This window comes from Pleurodeles waltl, chromosome 3_2 (assembly GCF_031143425.1).
Source record: "Pleurodeles waltl isolate 20211129_DDA chromosome 3_2, aPleWal1.hap1.20221129, whole genome shotgun sequence".
NCBI lineage: Eukaryota > Metazoa > Chordata > Amphibia > Caudata > Salamandridae > Pleurodeles > Pleurodeles waltl.
In genome coordinates, this window is record NC_090441.1 from 96,726,104 (window position 1) to 96,746,227 (window position 20,124).

Below are 20,124 nucleotides of genomic sequence, written 5' to 3' on the forward strand. Positions count from 1 at the left end.
TTGTTGACTGAATAGTTGCATGAATGTTTATTTAGCCAAAACATCAGTCTGTCGCACCTGTTTGATCTTATTCCATAGAGTTTGTGATCAAGAAGAGACAGAAATGCAGGGAGCACCTTAAAATCTTCAAAGAAAAATGAATGGGTGAAATAACCATATTCTGCTGTACTGATATAGCACAAACATACCTGGGGGAGCAACTGAGTGCTGTTCTTTAGTAGGTGTGTTGTGGGTGATGATATAGGATCATGGACATTAGTTGCAGATTTACACATCTAAGTTACCCTCTTACATTTATTTATAATTGCACTACATTTCACAAATTTTGAATTTTCCACGCAGGGAGATGAAGAGATTGGCCCCAAATCACACGTTTCAATTGAATGCGGTACATGGGATTAAAACCCATGTTCCTAGGTTCTAAAATCAGCAGCTTATCTACTAGACCACGTCTCTTGTAAATCATATTGCGGAATGCAGAGGTTGAGCTAGGAAAGATCTGCTAAAATTGCTTGATAAAATGCCGTTAAGTGTAAAGAGACCAGGAATACGATTCCTGTAAGTCGTTGTTATAATAGAAGAAGCATGATACAACTATACCATTGACTGTGATAAACAAAAAGCTATTTCATGTGTAAATAGGGTGACCACCACTTCATCCAGGTCAATATGGAAACTGTTTCCAGGACTGGACTGTGTGATAACCTAATGCATTCTGGACATTGTTATCTTGTTTTGCTTCCATTAAATGAATTAGACAAACACACCTGAAAACAATGATTTGTAGATGAAAAGTTCACGACTGGACACAATGCCCGTAACCACTTGAAGTAAAGTGGCCACTGGCCACCCTATATATAAAGGAAAGATAGCACATCCTATTTGTGCTGCCATTGGTCCACCACAAATGTTCCAGATTCATTTAGAGCCTGGTAGCACCCAATGAGTTAGTGTATCAGTGCAAAACATTTGGAAATAACTTGCGGTAACAACAACATTACAGCACATCTTCTCCATTAATCCATACATTTTTACCACCAATCTGCCGGTAATATCTGAGAGCTGATACTGCATTGCTTCAGCACTCAACATCTGCAGTAATCGTAGAACTGTGCAATAATCCTGATAGTGCACATTTGTCAATCAATCTATCAAATAACATTTGTAAAGCGCCACACTGTCACCCCAAGGGGTATCTGAGCCCTTTGTCTCCATTGAAGAGCCAGATCTATAGTCTCTTATGGAAGTCTGCCAGCGAGGAGGCTGTACGGAGCTGGAGAGGAAGTTCATTCCAAGTCTTGACAGCGATGTATGAGAAGGAGCGGCCACCACTGTGGCTGAGAAGGATGCAGGGGAAGTGTGCGAGTGTAGAGGAGTGCAGGTGTCTGGGGGGTTGGTGGAATTTCAGTCGATGGTTGATGTAGGCAGGTCCTTCATCGTGGAAGGCTTTGTAGGCGTGCGTAAGGATCTTGAACTGGAATCTCTTCTGGGTGGAGAGCCAGTGGAGGTCTCTGAGGTGGACGATGATGTGGGTTCGTCTGGGGAGGTCCAGGATGAGTCTGGCAGCAGCATTCTGTATGGTCTGGAGGCTTCTGTGGAGCTAGGTGGCAATGCCGGCATAGAGAGGGTTGCCACAGTCGAAGTGGCTGGTGACAAGTGCCTGAGTGATGGTCTTTCTGGTGTTGGTTGGCACCCATCTGAGGATTCTGTGTAGCATGCAAAGTGTGTGCAAGCAAGAGGAGGCGACTGCATTGACTTGCCATTTCATGGTCAGTTTGCGGTTGAGGATGATGCTGAGGTTGCGTGCATGGTCGATAGATGTGCGTGTAGTTTCCACACACATATTGTAGGAAGTTGGCTCTGTATGTGCTATTTCAAAGTAAGGAATAGCATGCACAGAGTCCAAGGGTTCCCCTTAGAGGTAAGATAGTGGCAAAAAGAGATAATACTAATGCTCTATTTTGTGGTAGTGTGGTCGAGCAGTAGGCTTATCAAAGGAGTAGTGTTAAGCATTTGTTGTACATACACACAGGCAATAAATGAGGAACACACACTCAGAGACAAATCCAGCCAATAGGTTTTGTTATAGAAAAATATATTTTCTTAGTTTATTTTAAGAACCACAGGTTCAAATTCTACATGTAATATCTCATTTGAAAGGTATTGCAGGTAAGTACTTTAGGAACTTTGAATAATTACAGTAGCATATATACTTTTCACATAAAACACAAATAGCTGTTTTAAAAGTGGACACAGTGCAATTTTCACAGTTCCTGGGGAGGTAAAGTATTGTTATTTTTAGCAGGTAAGTAAATCACTTACAGGTCTCAGTTTTGGGTCCAAGGTAGCCCACCGTTGGGGGTTCAGAGCAACCCCAAAGTTACCACCCAGCAGCTCAGGGCCGGTCAGGTGCAGAGGTCAAAGAGGTGCCCAAAACACATAGGCTTCAATGGAGAGAAGGGGGTGCCCCGGTTCCAGTCTGCCAGCAGGTAAGTACCCGCGTCTTCGGAGGGCAGACCAGGAGGGTTTTGTAGGGCACCGGGGGGGACACAAGTCCACACAGAAAGTACACCCTCAGCAGCGCGGGGCGGCTGGGTGTAGTGTGCAAACAAGCATCGGGTTCTCTGTAGATTTCAATGGGAGACCAAGGGGTCTCTTCAGCGGTGCAGGCAGGCAAGGGGGGGGCTCCTCGGGGTAGCCACCACCTGGGCAAGGGAGAGGGCCTCCTGGGGGTCACTCCTGCACAGAAGTTCCGTTCCTTCAGGTGCTGGGGGCTGCGGGTGCAGTGTCTTTTCCAGCCGTCGGGACTTTAGGATCAGGCAGTCGCGGTCAGGGGGAGCCTCGGGATTCCCTCTGCAGGCGTCGCTGTGGGGGCTCAGGGGGGACAACTTTGGTTACTCACGGTCTCTGAGTCGCCGGAGGGTCCTCCCTGAGGTGTTGGTTCTCCACCAGTCGAGTCGGGGTCGCCGGGTGCAGTGTTGCAAGTCCCACGCTTCTTGCGGGGATTTGCAGGGGTCTTTAAATCTGCTCCTCTGTAACAAAGTTGCAGTTCTTTTGGAGCAGTGCCGCTGTCCTCGGGAGTTTCTTGTCTTTCTTGAAGCAGGGCAGTCCTCAGAGGATTCAGAGGTTGCTGGTCCCTTGGAAAGCGTCGCTGGAGCAGGTTTCTTTGGAAGGCAGGAGACAGGCCGGTAAGTCTGGGGCCAAAGCAGTTGGTGTCTTCTGTTCTTCCTCTGCAGGGGTTTTTCAGCTCAGCAGTCCTCTTCTTCTTGTAGTTTCAGGAATCTAAATTCTTAGGTTCAGGGGAGCCCTTAAATACTAAATTTAAGGGCGTGTTTAGGTCTGGGGGGTTAGTAGCCAATGGCTACTAGCCCTGAGGGTGGGTACACCCTCTTTGTGCCTCCTCCCAAGGGGAGGGGGTCACATTCCTATCCCTATTGGGGGAATCCTCCTTCTACAAGATGGAGGATTTCTAAAAGTCAGAATCACCTCAGCTCAGGACACCTTAGGGGCTGTCCTGACTGGCCAGTGACTCCTCCTTGTTTTTCTCATTATCTCTCCTGGACTTGCCGCCAAAAGTGGGGGCTGGGTCCAGGAGGCGGGCATCTCCACTAGCTGGAGTGCCCTGGGGCATTGTAACACGAAGCTTGAGCCTTTGAAGCTCACTGCTAGGTGTTACAGTTCCTGCAGGGGGGAGGTGTGAAGCACCTCCACCCAGAGCAGGCTTTGTTTCTGTCCTCAGAGAGCACAAAGGCTCTCACCGCATGGGGTCAGAAACTCGTCTCTCAGCAGCAGGCTGGCAGAGACCAGTCAGTCCTGCACTGAACAATTGGGTAAAATACAGGGGGTATCTCTAAGATGCCCTCTGTGTGCATTTTTTAATAAATCCAACACTGGCATCAGTGTGGGTTTATTATTCTGAGAAGTTTGATACTAAACTTCCCAGTATTCAGTGTAGCCATTATGGAGCTGTGGAGTTCGTTTTTGACAGACTCCCAGACCATATACTCTTATGGCTACCCTGCACTTACAATGTCTAAGGTTTTGCTTAGACACTGTAGGGGCATAGTGCTCATGCACCTATGCCCTCACCTGTGGTATAGTGCACCCTGCCTTAGGGCTGTAAGGCCTGTTAGAGGGGTGACTTACCTATGCCATAGGCAGTGTGAGGTTGGCATGGCACCCTGAGGGGAGTGCCATGTCGACTTAGTCATTTACTCCCCACCAGCACACACAAGCTGGTAAGCAGTGTGTCTGTGCTGAGTGAGGGGTCCCTAGGGTGGCATAAGACGTGCTGCAGCCCTTAGAGACCTTCCCTGGCATCAGGGCCCTTGGTACCAGGGGTACCAGTTACAAGGAACTTACCTAGGTGCCAGGGTTGTGCCAATTGTGGAAACAAAGGTACATTTTAGGTGAAAGAACACTGGTGCTGGGGCCTGGTTAGCAGGGTCCCAGCACACTTCTCAGTCAAGTCAGCATCAGTATCAGGCAACAAGTGGGGGGTAACTGCAACAGGGAGCCATTTCTTTACACATATTGATGACTTCTTTTGTACTAGAATGAAGAAAGGAATGGTAATTTGGGCCTTAAATAATTAAAACATATAAAGGGGTATGTGATTTAAAGTTCTGGGCCATTTTGTCAGCCAAAATAACAGGCCTCTTGCAACTGTCCCCTGGTATTTCTGAAGGAGTAAATTTGACACAAGTACCTTCTGCAATATCATAATTCGCTAAACAGAATAATGTACTTTGCGTTCTCAAAGAACCAAAGCCCGATTTTTTTTAAAGGTTTGTGGGATTCATCCGATCTCCAAGGGAACTTCAAGCCAATCTGTGGAGTCATGCAGGTCACCTGAGCAGACCAACAACCTTTAATTAATACATAGAATAGCATTATCTTATGTATTCTAATGTGTGGGATTATTCAATCTAGTTTGACCCTTTAGTTTACATGTTACTAGTGCTCAGAACAAGAGTAGTTCTTGGTTTACATTTTTGTGAAGGCAGATTTAGGAGTTGAACCACCTCAACCTTAAACTACAAATACTTTGCAGAATCACCCCAATCACTGAGTGATTTGAGTTAATGTAGATTGGCTTCACACAGAACTATTCACAATGGTTCATCTTTTAATTCGGCCATACAAACCTAAATAGCTAAGATGTCATGTCAAATTCCGTGCTTTGACAGACCTGGCCAAAGGAAGGACACAACAAATGCAATATTTACAATCAGGAGGCTATTACCAATATTTATAGAAAACAATCTGCCCCTCAAAGCACACATCCCCCCAGCAGCACTTAGCCATGCAGAGAGGAAACCAAATATTGAATGATTAGGGTGTGGTTGAGTACAAAAAATATATTTTGATTTAGCTACAGTTAATACATTTGTGATTACTTTCAGGAAGTTCAGAGAATGATTACACTGATCCAGATTACGTTAATGCCACTCTTCCCAGAAGCACAAAAACAAGGTAAAGTTATTGGTTGGTGCCCACTATCTTCCATCTTGGACCGCTTCACGTGGGCAAGCTTGTCATCTTTTCTTTGTCAAAAAAGAGTTGCAGTTTGGCATACAAATAGTAAATAGTATGCTGTAGTGTGAGTCTATTTACGAACTAATTTTCATTATTATTTCCCTAGTGATTCAAAGTAAGATAAGAAAATAAATAAACACCTGATCCAGAGACTGTAAAAGGTACATCCTTTCAACAAGAGTGGAAAGTAAATACATCCTTCAATCAAGATCTATACGCCTCAGTGTGTGTGTGATGAACCGAACACATGGAAATCTTTAGAAAGCAATATCCTGACTGGGATGGCATGGAAGAATTATTTTCTTGGTCAATGAGCTAAGAGTGAACTTGTGTAAAAAAGATATCTCAGCTTTTCTAGCTCAAAATAGATATATAACTGCCATGATTTTAGTATGGCATGTAGCATGTACATTCATAGCATAACTGATGTTCCTGCAAGCAGGACTCTAAAGTTATGCTTTGCCGTCTTTGTAGAGTGCAACCTTTGCCTCTTCTGGGTGTCTTAATTTGAAACCTGTTGTTGGTTGTGGGATATAAGACTGAAAGGGGGTTCTACAGGGGGTCATGTTTTGAAATGTTCCACTAACCAATGGAAATGACCAGTAACTCATGTTGTTAGTATGAAGTCTGATGATTGTGTGTTTTGCCACTGGTGAGCGGGAGACTGAAAATGGGTGGGTTGAGTTTGGCATGCTTCCACTAACATGTTTTTTGCAATCTTTTACAAAATTGGCCCAGTTGTAGATCCCATTGACCAGCAGTTCTTAACCTGTGATCAGGGAATCCCTTTGGGTCCACAATGACTATTCAGGGAGTCTGTGACTGCTTAGAAAATTAATAATATGAACATATTAATAAAGTGTATATAAATAAAGAAGCAAACTGCAAAACTGAAACATGGAAAACTTTCTATAAATGTAAAGGAAGACATTGAAGGCTAAAACTAGTGTGGTATCCTCAGATTGATTTGTGCGAGCAGTGCAAGTGCATCAAACAGAATATAGTATGGATGATGGGTAGCCACAATTGAATTTAGAAAAGTTTCTACTTACCATTTAAAGTGTTTATATTTCATATTTGTTTGTGAGTTAAATAAAACATTTAATCATTTGTGTATCTGGATGCCTGTTTCTTTATTTTTGTGTATTGTTTTGTAGTTCAAATCATTGAAATTGCTTAGGGAGGGTTTCCTAGAATCCAATAATGTCTCATTGGGGGCCTCCAGAGTCCAATAAGGATTAAGAAGGGGTGCCTGTATTACAGTGATGGTTAGGTGGGAGTCCACTGAAGACAAAAGTTTAAGAACCACTGCCCTAGACACTCTGACTCAGCACAGGCTCAAAGCCATCTTACCAAAATGAGACAGGGACACAGGTGGACTGTAACCCATAAACCTCCTGCGCAGTACATGATGATCATGCGTTCTGAGCAACAATCAGCCCTGTCAGACTTATAGAGTTGTTTGTTTGTGAGCTCTGAAACACCTTTCACCATAGTTGAACACACACAAGAATCCATACTATGGATATATTTAAATATTTTATTAAAATAAATGCTCTTATCTAGTGCCAATAATATATATATATATATCTATATAAAACTACAAAAACGAGTATAGTGACAACGAAACAATAAGCAAAATACTAAAATGAATTGCAACACTGTAACAGTGTTTCAGACGTTCATTTCCCTAAATCATGGACAAGTGTCTGTTACTTAGGGCCTGATTACGACTGTCGCCCCGCCAGACCCGTGGGGAGGAGAGCACTGCGCAGCTGGCAGTCTTCCCCCCAGTCCAATTACAATGTTTTCACTGGGCTGACCGTCAGAAACCTCCTTGTTAGGAGGTTTCCGCTGGCCAGTCCAGTAAAAACAGTGCGACGGCAGAGCTGAGGCCAATGCAGCTGTACAGAAGGTGCCCTTGGTACCCTCGGAATGCACACTGTCTGCAGAAGCAGACAGTGCGCATTCTGAGGGTGCTGGGGGGAGGGGCCCCTGCACTGTCCACAACATGGTCGTGGGCAATGCAGGGGCCCCCCTGTGGCCCTCAGCACTGCCTTTCTGGCAGCCTTTTCATGGCGGGGACCCAGCCTTCTCGTAGTCAGGCCCCCCCCATGAAAAGGATGGTGGAAAGGGAAGTAATGATCAGCATGGCGTTGCTGAACTCAGCACCACCGTGGCTGACGACGACTTCGACCGCCGCCAATCCGTCTGGATCCATGATCCTATTCGTGGTTCCACCACTTGGGTCGTAATCTGGCAGTCTGTCTGCCCGGAGAGTGGCGGTCTGACCGCTACCATGAGTGTGGCTGTCGCAAGACAGCCAAACTCGTAATTATGCCCTTAATCCCTCCCATCTATCCCCCAGCTAAGTTGTCTTAGCACCAAAACTGTCCAACTGTATTTCTGGAGGTGGCCGCTCCTGCATACCTTAGCTGAACAACAATACTGTTCTGTTCTCTGAGAAGGTCACTTTCTGCCTCACTGTGTCATTCCCAAGTGAGCTGATAAGGCCAGGCTGGCCCCGGAGAGCTGATGGCCTTCCCTGAGGATATTTGCAGCTCAGCCCACATAAATAAAATCTCCCAAGGAAGTTGAAGGTTCCTTTCTGCCTAATACTTGTCTATAGCCAGCTTAAATACACTTTTCGATTTATTTTGAAAGGGCAAGCCTCTTGATGAATGATGTAAAATGCAGAAATTAACATATTAATCTTGTATTGATAAAATATATTAATCTCACTAAAGTAAAACACACATATATCATATGAAGACACATATATATAAACAATTGATGTTATTAAAGTATAATAAGGCAAATGTTCTGCATTAAGCATGTGCAAACAATACTAAATAAAGCACACATTTTTAAATGACAATTTATTTCAAATTCACAAACAGCCTATGTGTAAGACAATAGACATCTATTACCAAGCTAGGTTTCTCATGGGAACGAAGTCTGAAATAGTTCATGTTAGCAAGATGATTTAACATTTTGTGCATAGTCACGAACACAGGGCCTAGCAGGCCTCACTTAGGCTAATGCTAATTAATACAACAGCACATTGAATCATGCAAATAAAACATTTAGGGGGTCATTACAACATTGGCGGTATAAGGCGCTTACCGCCGTGCAGAAGACCGCCAATACACCGCCGTGGCGGCAGTAGACCGCCACAGCTATTATGACACACATCTCGGAATCCGCCGAAATTCAGACACCCACACAAGACCACCACACCAAAGGTCAGTGATAAACATGCGGAAACAAATCCTCCACCTCCACGCAAACAGAAACACGCCCATGCCATTACGACCCACAAATCCACGCGGCGGTCTTTTAACCGTGGTATTCCATTGGCGGTACACACCGCCGCGCTCAAAATACACACACATCTACAAAACACCGCCACATTGGACAATTACAAATACACACACCTGATACACATACACACACCACTCCCACACACCCAATACAATATAAAACACACACCCACATCACCCACAAACCCCTACAACCAAAAATTCAGAGAGAAGGTGAGAGAGAGAGCACAGAATAGACAACCCCATCACACAGAGGCACACAACACCATCACCCACACAACATCCACAGACAAAACACCACCTACAACTACACTCACCACACTCATCAACACATACACCACCCAACACATCACACACAACACCCCATGTCACGCCAAAGACACCCCCGCTTCTCCGAGGAGGAGCTCAGGGTCATGGTGGAGGAAATCCTACGGGTAGAGCCACAGCTATTTGGCTCACAGGTACAGCACACCTCCATAGCCAGGAAGATGGAGCTATGGCAAAGAATAGTGTACAGGGTCAACGCAGTGGGACAGCACCCAAGAAATAGGGAGGACATCAGGAAGAGGTGGAACGACCTACGGGGGAAGGTGCGTTCCACGGTCTCCAGGCACCACATCACGGTACAGCGGACTGGTGGCGGATCCCCACCTCCTCCCCCTCAACTAACAACATGGGAGAAGCAAGTCTTGTCCATCTTGCATCCTGAGGGCCTCGGAGGAGTAGTTGGAGGAACGGACACTGGTAAGTCAAATCTTCACTATCATATCCCCCACCCTACCTGCATGCTATCACACACCCCCACCCTCACACCCTCCCCTATCACCCAAACTCCTCACTAATGTACCCATAACACCAACTACACATCCCAACCCCAAGACCTGCATGACACAACTAAGCATGGACACCCATCACTAAAGCATGCCCACTGCACATACCCAGAACACCCCCCAACCATCAGCACACAACCCCACACACAGGAATGCCTGCACTGGGGTTCACGCACACCCAACCATTGCACACCATTACACACACACATGCAATAATCATGTACTTATACCCCCGCAGGAACCCGAAGGAACGTCACCACACCAGAGGGTCCAGACAACACCACTTCACCCCCAGAAGAGGCCCACAGTGACAACAGCAGCTCTGCCCTACTGGATCTTGATGACCAGCCCGGACCATCGTGGGCCTCAGGACAGTCGGTTCCCCTTGCCCAGCCACAGCCCAACACCGAGCTTCCACCCTCTGGTAACTCCAGCACAGCACCCACCCAGCGGGCCCAAACCTCCCTACCCAGGACAGGTCAATCAGCGGTGTGTCCACCACTACAGGGCACCCAGGGTAACCCAACACCCCAACAACAACAGGGACCTGGGGGCAGTGGTAGTGGGCACACGGTCCAGGGGACGGAGGCACAGGAACACAGGGGAACTGGGAGGGCTGCTGTGCGACAGAGGGAGGACAGGCCAAGGGAACCAACTCTCCACGAGGCCCTATCCTCCATCATGGGAGCATACCACCACTCCCAGGAGACGATGGCGACGGTCCTGGACAAGTTGCAGGAGACCCTGTGTCTTCAGGAGGAGCAGTATTTGGGGTTCAGGGAGGAGCTCAGGACCATCGGCTCCGCCCTGGGCACAATCGTAGGACATTCAAAAGACCTTGAGGGACACCTTGGCACTCCAAGGGGCCCCTGACACTAGTCAGGACGACGAACTGCCCACCACCTCCGCCGGCGCTAGTGGACAGGACGCCCCGCCACAGGACCACCACACCAGCACCCCATCCCCTGCAGACGGACAACAGCCACGCAAGCGGGCCCTGAGATCCAGGAACAGGACAGAGCAAGATGGCAAGACCCCCGCCAGGAAATAAGACCACCCTGATTGTCCCCCCACTGTCCCACTTTGTTACCCTGTCCAAATCAGAACTGCCCCAGCTCCACTTCCAATGGCCAGATGTGCAATGTACCTGTGAGACTAATAGACTAGACTCTGCCATGGACATTCCTCCACCATCACCCATCCCCATTTCACAACCCCCCTTCATTTTTTAGCACTTAAATAAACACCCTTGAAACACTAAATAAAATGGAGTCAGTCTATGATTTGTAATTTTGTATTATCAATGACAGTGTCATAATGGGTTACCCATTGGAAGGCTAACATACCAGTGTCACACATCGCAAGCCCTTCAAGGATGCAAGCAGTTGACACAAAGGTTACCACATTTGTGAAACTGAAATGGAAGGGGACAACTCAGTTAACAAATAGGGACCCACCTGTCATATGGAGGCACCTGAACCTGTCCTTCAGGAGGCCGAAGGTGCTTTCGATCACCCTTCTAGTCCGCCCATGGGCCTCATTGTAGTGTTCCTCTGCCCTGGTCCTGGGATTCCTCACTGGGGTCAGTAGCCAGGAAAGGTTGGGGTAACCAGAGTCCCCCAATAGCCATACACGGTGCCTCTGGAGTTGACCCATCATATCAGGGATGCTGCTATTCCGCAGGATGTAGGCGTCATGCACAGAGCCAGGGAACATAGCATTTACCTGCGAGATGTACTGGTCTGCCAAACAGACCATCTGGACATTAATCGAATGATAACTCTTCTGGTTCCTGTACACCTGTTCACTCCTGCGAGAGGGTACCAGAGCTACATGGGTCCCATCAATGGCACCTATGACGTTGGGGATATGTCCAAGGGCATAGAAGTCACCTTTCACTGTAGGCAAATCCTCCACCTCAGGGAAAATGATGTATCTCCTTACGTATTTCAGCAGGGCAGACAACACTCTGGACAACACGTTGGAAAACATAGGCTGGGACATCCCTGATGCCATGGCCACAGTTGTCTGAAAAGACCCACTTGCAAGGAAATGGAGCACTGGCAGCATCTGCACGTCAGGGGGGATTCCAGTGAGATGGCAGATTGGTGACATCAGGTCTGGCTCCAACTGGGTACATAGTTCATGGATAGTGGCACGGTCAAACCTGTAGATGACGATTAAATGTCTCTCTTCCATTGTCAATAGGTCCACCAGCGGTCGGTACACCGGAGGATTCCGCCATCTTCTCATATGTCCCAGCTGACAGTGCCTAAGAAGGACAACAGCGAATAAACAGTCACTATTCCTCCAGGTATGTACCCACAGTCACACACAAGACTACACCAGACAATAAACCCTTCCTGGATGTGTGTTGAGTGTAGGCCTCGGTATGTGTGACGCAGTAGTAAATGAAGCCATGTGGGCCCCTGAAATGGCGGCTGCCTGACCTCTAAACTGGGACAATGGGATTGTGGGGTAACAGCGCTGGCGTTGCACACCGTCGCGGTAGGCGGTCGTAGACCGCGGCGCAATGCTGCATTGGTTAACATTGTACCCTATGGGTCCCAGGAGCCAATGAACCGGTGCGCCGGAGGTGATGATGCGCACCGCCGTGCACGTCACTGCCGTGGACGTCACTGCCATTTTCTATCTGTTCAATCACTAGATACCTGACCTTCGACAGTAGAGGACCTACACTGCTAGTGCTGCTGTGACCTCGGTCTGGAAGCGACGATGGCTGCTGCGTCTGGGGAAAGGGCCCCTGCCTTCACTGCACAGGAGTTGGAGAAACTTGTGGATGGGGTCCTCCCCCAGTACATGCTACTTTACGGTCCTCCAGACCAACAGGTGAGTACACAGGGAGCACGTTGTATGGGCTAGGCCAGGGTGGACAGGGCTGGGTGGAAGAGGCAAGGGGGCAGAGTTGATACTACAGTAAAGCATTGGAATAAAAGGCCCACATGGCCAGAGTAGGGAGGGGGCCACTCACAACGACGGTGCAGTTGGTAATGACTGTTCCTCTTTCCTTGTGCATGTCATGTAGGTCAGCGCCCACCAGAAGAGGGACATTTGGCGTGCCATCGCCAAGGAGGTCCGGACCCTGGGGGCCCACCAGAGACGGGGCACCCACTGCCGTAAGAGATGGGAGGACATTCGCCGCTGCAGCAAGAAGATGGCGGAGGCTCAGCTGGGGATGGCCTCCCAACGTGGGAGGGGTGCCCGTCGCACCATGACCCCCCTGATGTTCCGGATCCTGGCGGTGGCCTACCCGGAGTTGGATAGGCGCTTAAGGACATCACAGCAGACACAAGGGGGTGAGTACAACCTCATTCTGCAGACTTTGCGTGCAGTGGAGGGGTCTGGGTGGGGGAGGTGGGCTGTGTGTGTCCCTAGGCCAGGGCGAGTTAGGTAGGCAAGGCCTCTCCATAATGTGTGCCATGTGGCACTCTACCCCACCTCAGAAGAGTGCCAAGTTGAGGTATAGTTGCCCATGTGGCATCCATGTGCGCAGATTTCCACATTGCCATGTAGGCCATATCCCAGAAATTGCATGTGCAGAGGCCAGGAGCACGGCGTAATGCATGGGGCTGCTGCGTCTGTCTTGTCCGCCAACGGTAGTGGTATGCCATGCACTAAAACTCTCTTTGTTCTGTCTCCCCCCCCCCCTTTTCCTGCTCTCCCTGTCCTCTTGTACATCAGCATCATCATTAGTCGGAGGTACAGTGGCACCGGAGCACGAGGGAGCTGCACCCCACATGGCCATGGAGGGCCACACCACAGACTCTGAATGCACCAGTGGGACGGAGGGCGAGAAGAGCTTCACGACGGCCACCGGATCACCAAGCAGCGACACGGACTCGTCCGCTGATGGGAGCTCCCTTGTGGTGGCGGCAACATCTGTGCCCCCCACTTCTACAGGTACAGCCGCCACCTCCCCTACCAGCACCGACCTCCCAGCAGCCCCTCAGCGTTCACCCCGTGCCCGCTCACCCAGGAGGGTGGGCATCACCTTCGCCTCAGGCACCTCAGGCCCTGCCCCTGCTGCCCTCAGTGAGGAGGCCATTGACCTCCTCAGGTAACTCACTGTTGGGCAGTCTACCATTGTGAATGCCATCCAGGGTGTAGAAAGGGAGTTGCAACACGGTAATGCATTTCCTGGAGGGCATTCATTCTGGTCAGCCTGCCCTTCAGAGAACCCTGCAATCTCTGGCCTCGGCACTGATGGCAGCCATTGTCCCTGTGTCCAGCCTCCCCCCTCCAACTTCCTCCACCCAGACCCAATCCCCTGTACCCCAGCCCATCCCAAGCACACCTACAGACCAGCATGCACACAAGTCAACACACACAAGTAGCTCAAGCAAACATAGGCACCACACACACCACAGGCACTCACGCAAGCCTCACCCACATACAGACACAGCAACATCCACTGTCTCCACTGTGTCCCCCTCCTTCTCTTCTCCCTCCTCCCTCCCAGTGTCGTCTACACACACACCTGCATGCACCACATCTACAGGCACTAGGACTCGCACCAGGACACCCAGCACCACAAGCCGCTCACCTGCACTCACCACCTCCACTGCCATTTACACGTCCCCTGTGTCCTCTCCCAGTGTGTCTGTGACGCCCCCTCCCAAAGTACACAAACGCCGGCAATCACTCACCCAACATCCATCCACCTCATGACTGCCTCCAGAACCTGCACCTGCACCCAAAACACCTAAAGTGACACCTCCTACAACCACGTCCTCTTCCTCCACTCCCAGAGCCCCTCCAGCTACCCATCCCAGTGTCCGCCAGAAACTGTCCCTATGTCAAATTGACCTTTTTGCCCCCCCCCCATCATTTCTGGCGGTCCAGACACAACCGCCAGCACCGTCATCACTGGTCCAGAGACCACCGCCGGAGTCACAGCCCAGGAGGGCCCAAGTATTGTCACTGGTCAGGAGACCACCGCCACCGCCGGAGTCAGTGCCCAGGAGGGCCCAAGTATCGTCACTGGTCAGGAGACCACCGCCGGAGTCAGTGCCCAGGAGGGCCCAAGTATCGTCACTGGTCAGGAGACCACCGCCGGAGTCACAGCCCAGGAGGGCCCAAGTATCGTCACTGGTCAGGAGACCACCGCCGGAGTCACAGCCCAGGAGGGCCCAAGTATCGTCACTGGTCAGGAGACCACCGCCACCGCCAGAGTCACAGCCCAGGAGGGCCCAAGTATCGTCACTGGTCAGGAGACCACCGCCGGAGTCAGTGCCCAGGAGGGCCCAAGTATCGTCACTGGTCAGGAGACCACCGCCGGAGTCACAGCCCAGGAGGGCCCAAGTTTCGTTACTGGTCCAGAGACCACCGCCGGAGTCACAGCTCAGGAGGGGACAGGATGCCACAGCCCCGCTGGCCAATGATGGAACGTCATGCCACACACCAATGTCCAGTATGGAGATCGTCATGCCACACACCAATGTCCAGTGTGAAGATCGTCATGCCACACACCAATGTCCAGTGTGGAGATCGTCATGCCACACACCAATGTCCAGTATGGAGATCGTCATGCCACACACCAATGTCCAGTGTGGAGATCGTCATGCCACACACCAATGTCCAGTATCAGAACCGCCATGGCAAAGTACCGCTGAACAGTCCTGAACCACCATGTCAAAGCACCGCTGAACAGTCCTGAACCGCCATGTCAAAGCACCGCTGAACAGGGCAGAGACCGCCATGTCGAAGCACCGCTGAACAGGGCAAAGACCGCCATGTCAAAGCACCGCTGAACATGGCAAAGACCGCCATGTTAAAGCACCGCTGAACAGGGCAGAGACCGCCATGTCAAAGCACCGCTGAACAGTCCTGAACCGCCATGGCAAAGCACCGCTGAACAGGGCAAAGACCGCCATGTCAAAGCACCGCTGAACAGTCCTGAACCACCATGGCAAAGCACCGCTGAACAGTCCTAAACCGCCATGGCAAAGCACCGCTGAACAGGGCAGAGACCGCCATGTCAAAGCACCGATGAACAGTCCTGAACCACCATGGCAAAGCACCGCTGAACAGTCCTGAACCGCCATGGCAAAGCACCGCTGAACAGGGCAAAGACTGCCATGTCAAAGCACCGATGAACAGGGCAAAGACCGCCATGGCAAAGCACCGCTGAACAGGGCATGCACCGTGTAGGAATGAATGTACCGCCACATCAGGCATCCTTATCCCATGTGCAGCTGGGACAGTGACAGGACAGGAACTTTCACGGGGAGACTCATCCAGTCTGGGCACCAGTCCCCCTCCAGAACCAGTGGAGACCTGCATCTACTTGAGAGACTGTGGCTTTGCACTCCCCAGGATGAGACTATGGCTTTGCACTCCCCAGGATGGCACAGTGGGCAAACCACCCACTGTAGAAACTTGTGAGACTGTGGCTTGGCACTCCCCAGGATGGCACAGTGGGCAACCCACCCACTGTAGAGACTTGTGAGACTGTGGCTTTGCACTCCCCAGGATGGCACAGTGGGCAACCCACCCACTGTAGAGACTTGAGAGACTGTGGCTTTGCACTCCCCAGGATACATCAATGGGCATGGAGCCCCGTCGTGGATGTGGCTTTGCAGTCACCCGGCTGAGGTGCCCCCCCTTCCCTTCCCCCTGAGGTGCCTGTAGTATTTCTATCTGATGCCCCGGCAGTGTTCTCTCTGATTTTGGTCAGGTATCTATTGTGGGCCTCGCCCATGCATTTTTGGACTGTTGGTGCACGGACAATGTTGTGTACATATCTGCACTACTTCTTGTATTGTATATATAATTATGAGTGATTTAGAGATATATATCTGTATATTTTTGTATGACATCTATATTGGCACATTACAATGTTTGACCGAAATTCGCATTGTCTTTGCATTCTTCCGGGGGTGATTGTGGGTTGTTAATGTGATAGTTTTGACTTCATTGGTGTGTATGTTGTAATATGCGAGGGTGGGGGTGGGGTTGTTTGGTGGGTTTCCCCCTGACTTTTGCCTCCCCCCTCCCCGTGTCATAGGTGCAGTACTCACCGGTATCTTCTGCGCCTACGTCGCTGTTGGTCGTAAACGAGCAGAAAGACAAGGGCAGGTAGTATTTGGATTTCCGGGTCCATGGAGTCGTTGTTCCTCGTGGGATGTGTTGAGGTGAGCGTTTTCCCATAGCAAAAGCTGTTTCTGCCGTGTTTTTATCCACGGTGAATCCGCCCCGGAAAAGGTGGCGGATTGGCCTGTTGTAATACTGTGGGCGGTACATTGTCTCCCGCCTGTCTGTTGGCGGTAACCGCCGTGCTGCTTGTCTGTACCGCCGTGGCGGGCGGTGTGTTAAAGTGGCTGTCTTTGTTGGCGGTTTCCGCCAGGGTCATAATTCCATTTTTTTGTCCGCCGGCCTGTTTGCGGTATTACCACACCTTTTCCACCGTCCGCCAGGGTTGTAATGACCCCCTTAGTACTCAAGCTATAATTTCAACATTAATAAACTTCACTTAACATTCATGTTTCAATAACTTTAAATGAAAAAATAACTGTTAATACATTTCTATGAATATAACACAGAATTACATTTCTCTATTTTTGCATATGAATTTTAAAACACTTTTTATCACAAATCTAATATCGTTTTAATGCAAACTGTCAGATTACACTCTAAAATATACTATAATCACAGATTTTCTACTCAATCACAAGTCATGGATGTTTTGATGCCCTCCCCATCAGATAAATGTTGTAGGCAGTGATTCATTTGTAAAATAATAAGCGAGGGTCCCAAAAGTTCTTCACTGTGGCCGGAAATGCAAAACAGTGGATTTGCCAAATACAAAGGCTGTGTAGTCTTGATTCCACCTCATGCCTCTTTCATCCACGACCAGACATTCACTATCTCTATTTTATTATATTAGGTTATTTTTCAACCCTGAGGTCTTTCTTTGAAATTGTTTTTCCATCTGTCTTGTCCTCCCTCTGCCCCACATTTATGCTTTTCTCACTCTTGCTCTGGATCCAATTCTGATAAGGAAACATAAATGTTGGCCCCACTTCCAACCAACGGCTGAAATTAAGCACTGGTTGTAGTTTTAGGCCCTCATTACAACCCTGGCGAACGGGGGAGAAGTGGCGGTAATACCGCCAACAGGCCGGCGGAAAATTTTTTAATTATGACCATGGCGGTTACCGCCATGGTCATCCGCCACTTCTCCACTCCGACCGCCAGGGCGGTGACGACCGCTGGGCTGGAGACTTCGGTCTCAAGCCCGGCGGCCGTCACCAGACCGCCGGCGGTATCATGACCCTGCATACTGCCATGGATTTCGGGTGGTTTGGAACCGCCACGAAATCCATGGCGGTAGGCACTATCAGTGCCAAGGAATTCCTTCCCTGGCACTAATAGGGGTCTCCCCCACCCCCATACCCCACACCCGAGTCCTCCCCCCACACTCCACACGCCCCTACCACCCGTCAAAGGTGGCAGGACCCCCACCCCCACCTCCAACATGCACAGACACACACCCCCTCCCCACCCCACCCCCAACATGCACAGACACACAGCCCTACACGCACACACACACTGCAACAACACATACCCGCACACATACACACAGACATGCACACAGACCGACCTGCACACATTTCCCATACACACAACACACCCCCTGCATGCATACACGCACTCACACACCTCCACCCCATCCCCTAACGGACGCACAACTTACCTTGTCCGTTGATCCTCCGGGAGGGGACGGGATCCATGGGGGCTGCTCCACCGCCAGCTGCCCGTCACCAGAACACCGCCACACTGAATCATGGGGTCGGATTCGGTGGGCCGTGTTCTGATGACGGAGCGGTGGAGGTGGAGCAACCTCCACTTCCCCGCCGACCGCCAGTATGGCTGTTGCCGGCTCTCCGTCTGAAAAAGGACGGAGGGCTGCCAGCAGTCATAATACACAGCGCGGAAAACCGCCTGCACTGGCGGTCTTCAGCACGGCGGTTCCCGAGATCAAAATGAGGGCCCTAGTGTCTTTCCCAGACCTGGAGAATGTGAATAGATTATGCCACACACAGGAGCTGCGGTTTTATATGTCTTCATTTTCCAACATCCATTCACACACATACCATCATGTCATTCTTCCCACAAGCACTCTCTGATACCTCCCTGCGCATCATGTGGCTCCTGTTTAGAGTCCGCCTAGAACCACAAGGGTCCTAGAATGCATAGCATCAATGTACTACACCCCCCTTGTTAAATAAAAGGTGGCAGGCATCATTAGAAAATCACATCTCCTCAATCAGTCTGCGAGGAGCATGCACTGGTCAGCCGACTCAGGTGATCCAAGGTGATCGAGGTCAACCCGTATCAGGCAACAGTGTTACAGGTTCAGTCGGACGTGTGGGTGTGGTCGCCTCCAACATTGATGCAGGAGATGGTGAGTGTTGAGGTAGGTGTTTAAAGTGTGATGTGTCCCAATGATGGACTTTCCAGGACGATGTGCTCTCACGATGTGTCCCTTGCACGCCACCTTAAAAGGGACAGTGGAGAAAGGGGTGTCCATCTTTCGCTTCTGTCTCTGCTTTACCAGTACTCAGTCTCCTTTGTCAAAGACTGTTTCCTGGGCATGTTGTCATTGATCAGCATATGCTTTCATTTTACTCTTATGGGAAGCGTTGGTGGCATGAATTTTGTCAGTGTTCACTGATCGCGTATGTCCATTTAGGTAGTTTTGTTCTGATGCCTCTCCCAAACAAGAAGGTAGCTGGGCTATCACCTGTTGTGGAGTGAGGAGGTGATCAGTAGGCCCAGAGGGCCTGATACATAGCTTGGTTAAGACCGATTCCTTCCATGGATGCTTGTTGAATATCCTCTTGAGGGTGCCCATAAATTTTTCGACTACATGATTGGCTTATGGCCAGAGCAGTGTACTCTTGTGGTTGACGTCATAAAATAAACTATTTAAACTCTTTGTCGTTGAAGGGTGGACCATTGCCAGATTTGAGGATTTTGGGAATACCCCAACATGCAAAGATGTCATCAAGTAGCTATGACTTTGTCATGAGTTGTTGAGCATAGTGTTTCCACCAATGGAAAACGAGAATATTCATCTATGATTACCATGAGATGCTGTCCATTTCCTAATGATCTGAAGGAGTCAACTGCGACTCTCTCCCAGGCATGGGCAGGAAGATCAGACATAGTCAATGGGTGCTGCATCACTTTGGGGGAAAGGTAATTACAGATGTGTCATGCTTTCAGTTCCCTTTCTACTCACTCACCTAATTTAGGGAACCACACTCTGGGGGTCATTCAGACCCCGGCGGGAGGCGGGAGCCGCCCGCCTGGCGGGAACCGCCGAATGACCGCACCGCGGTCAAAATACCGCGGCGGCCATTCTGTGTTTCCCGCTGGGCTGGCGGGCGACCGCCAGAAGGCCGCCC

At 49.8% G+C, this 20,124-nt stretch overlaps 1 protein-coding gene across 2 annotated transcripts in view; it reads left to right on the forward strand.

Annotated features, from left to right (window-relative positions):
• Positions 1-6,654, forward strand: part of LAT2 (linker for activation of T cells family member 2) — a 129,572-nt gene extending 122,918 nt beyond the window's left edge. The window contains exons 10-11 of one of the 2 annotated variants that reach the window (XM_069226897.1): positions 5,406-5,475; positions 5,645-5,807. In XM_069226897.1, the coding sequence (XP_069082998.1) occupies positions 5,406-5,475; positions 5,645-5,657 (83 nt within the window). In that variant the 3' untranslated portion in view covers positions 5,658-5,807. Of the gene's footprint in view, positions 1-5,405; positions 5,476-5,644 lie in introns of both variants that reach the window. The other variant, XM_069226896.1, reaches the window with a different exon arrangement.
• Positions 6,655-20,124: the final 13,470 nt, after the last annotated feature.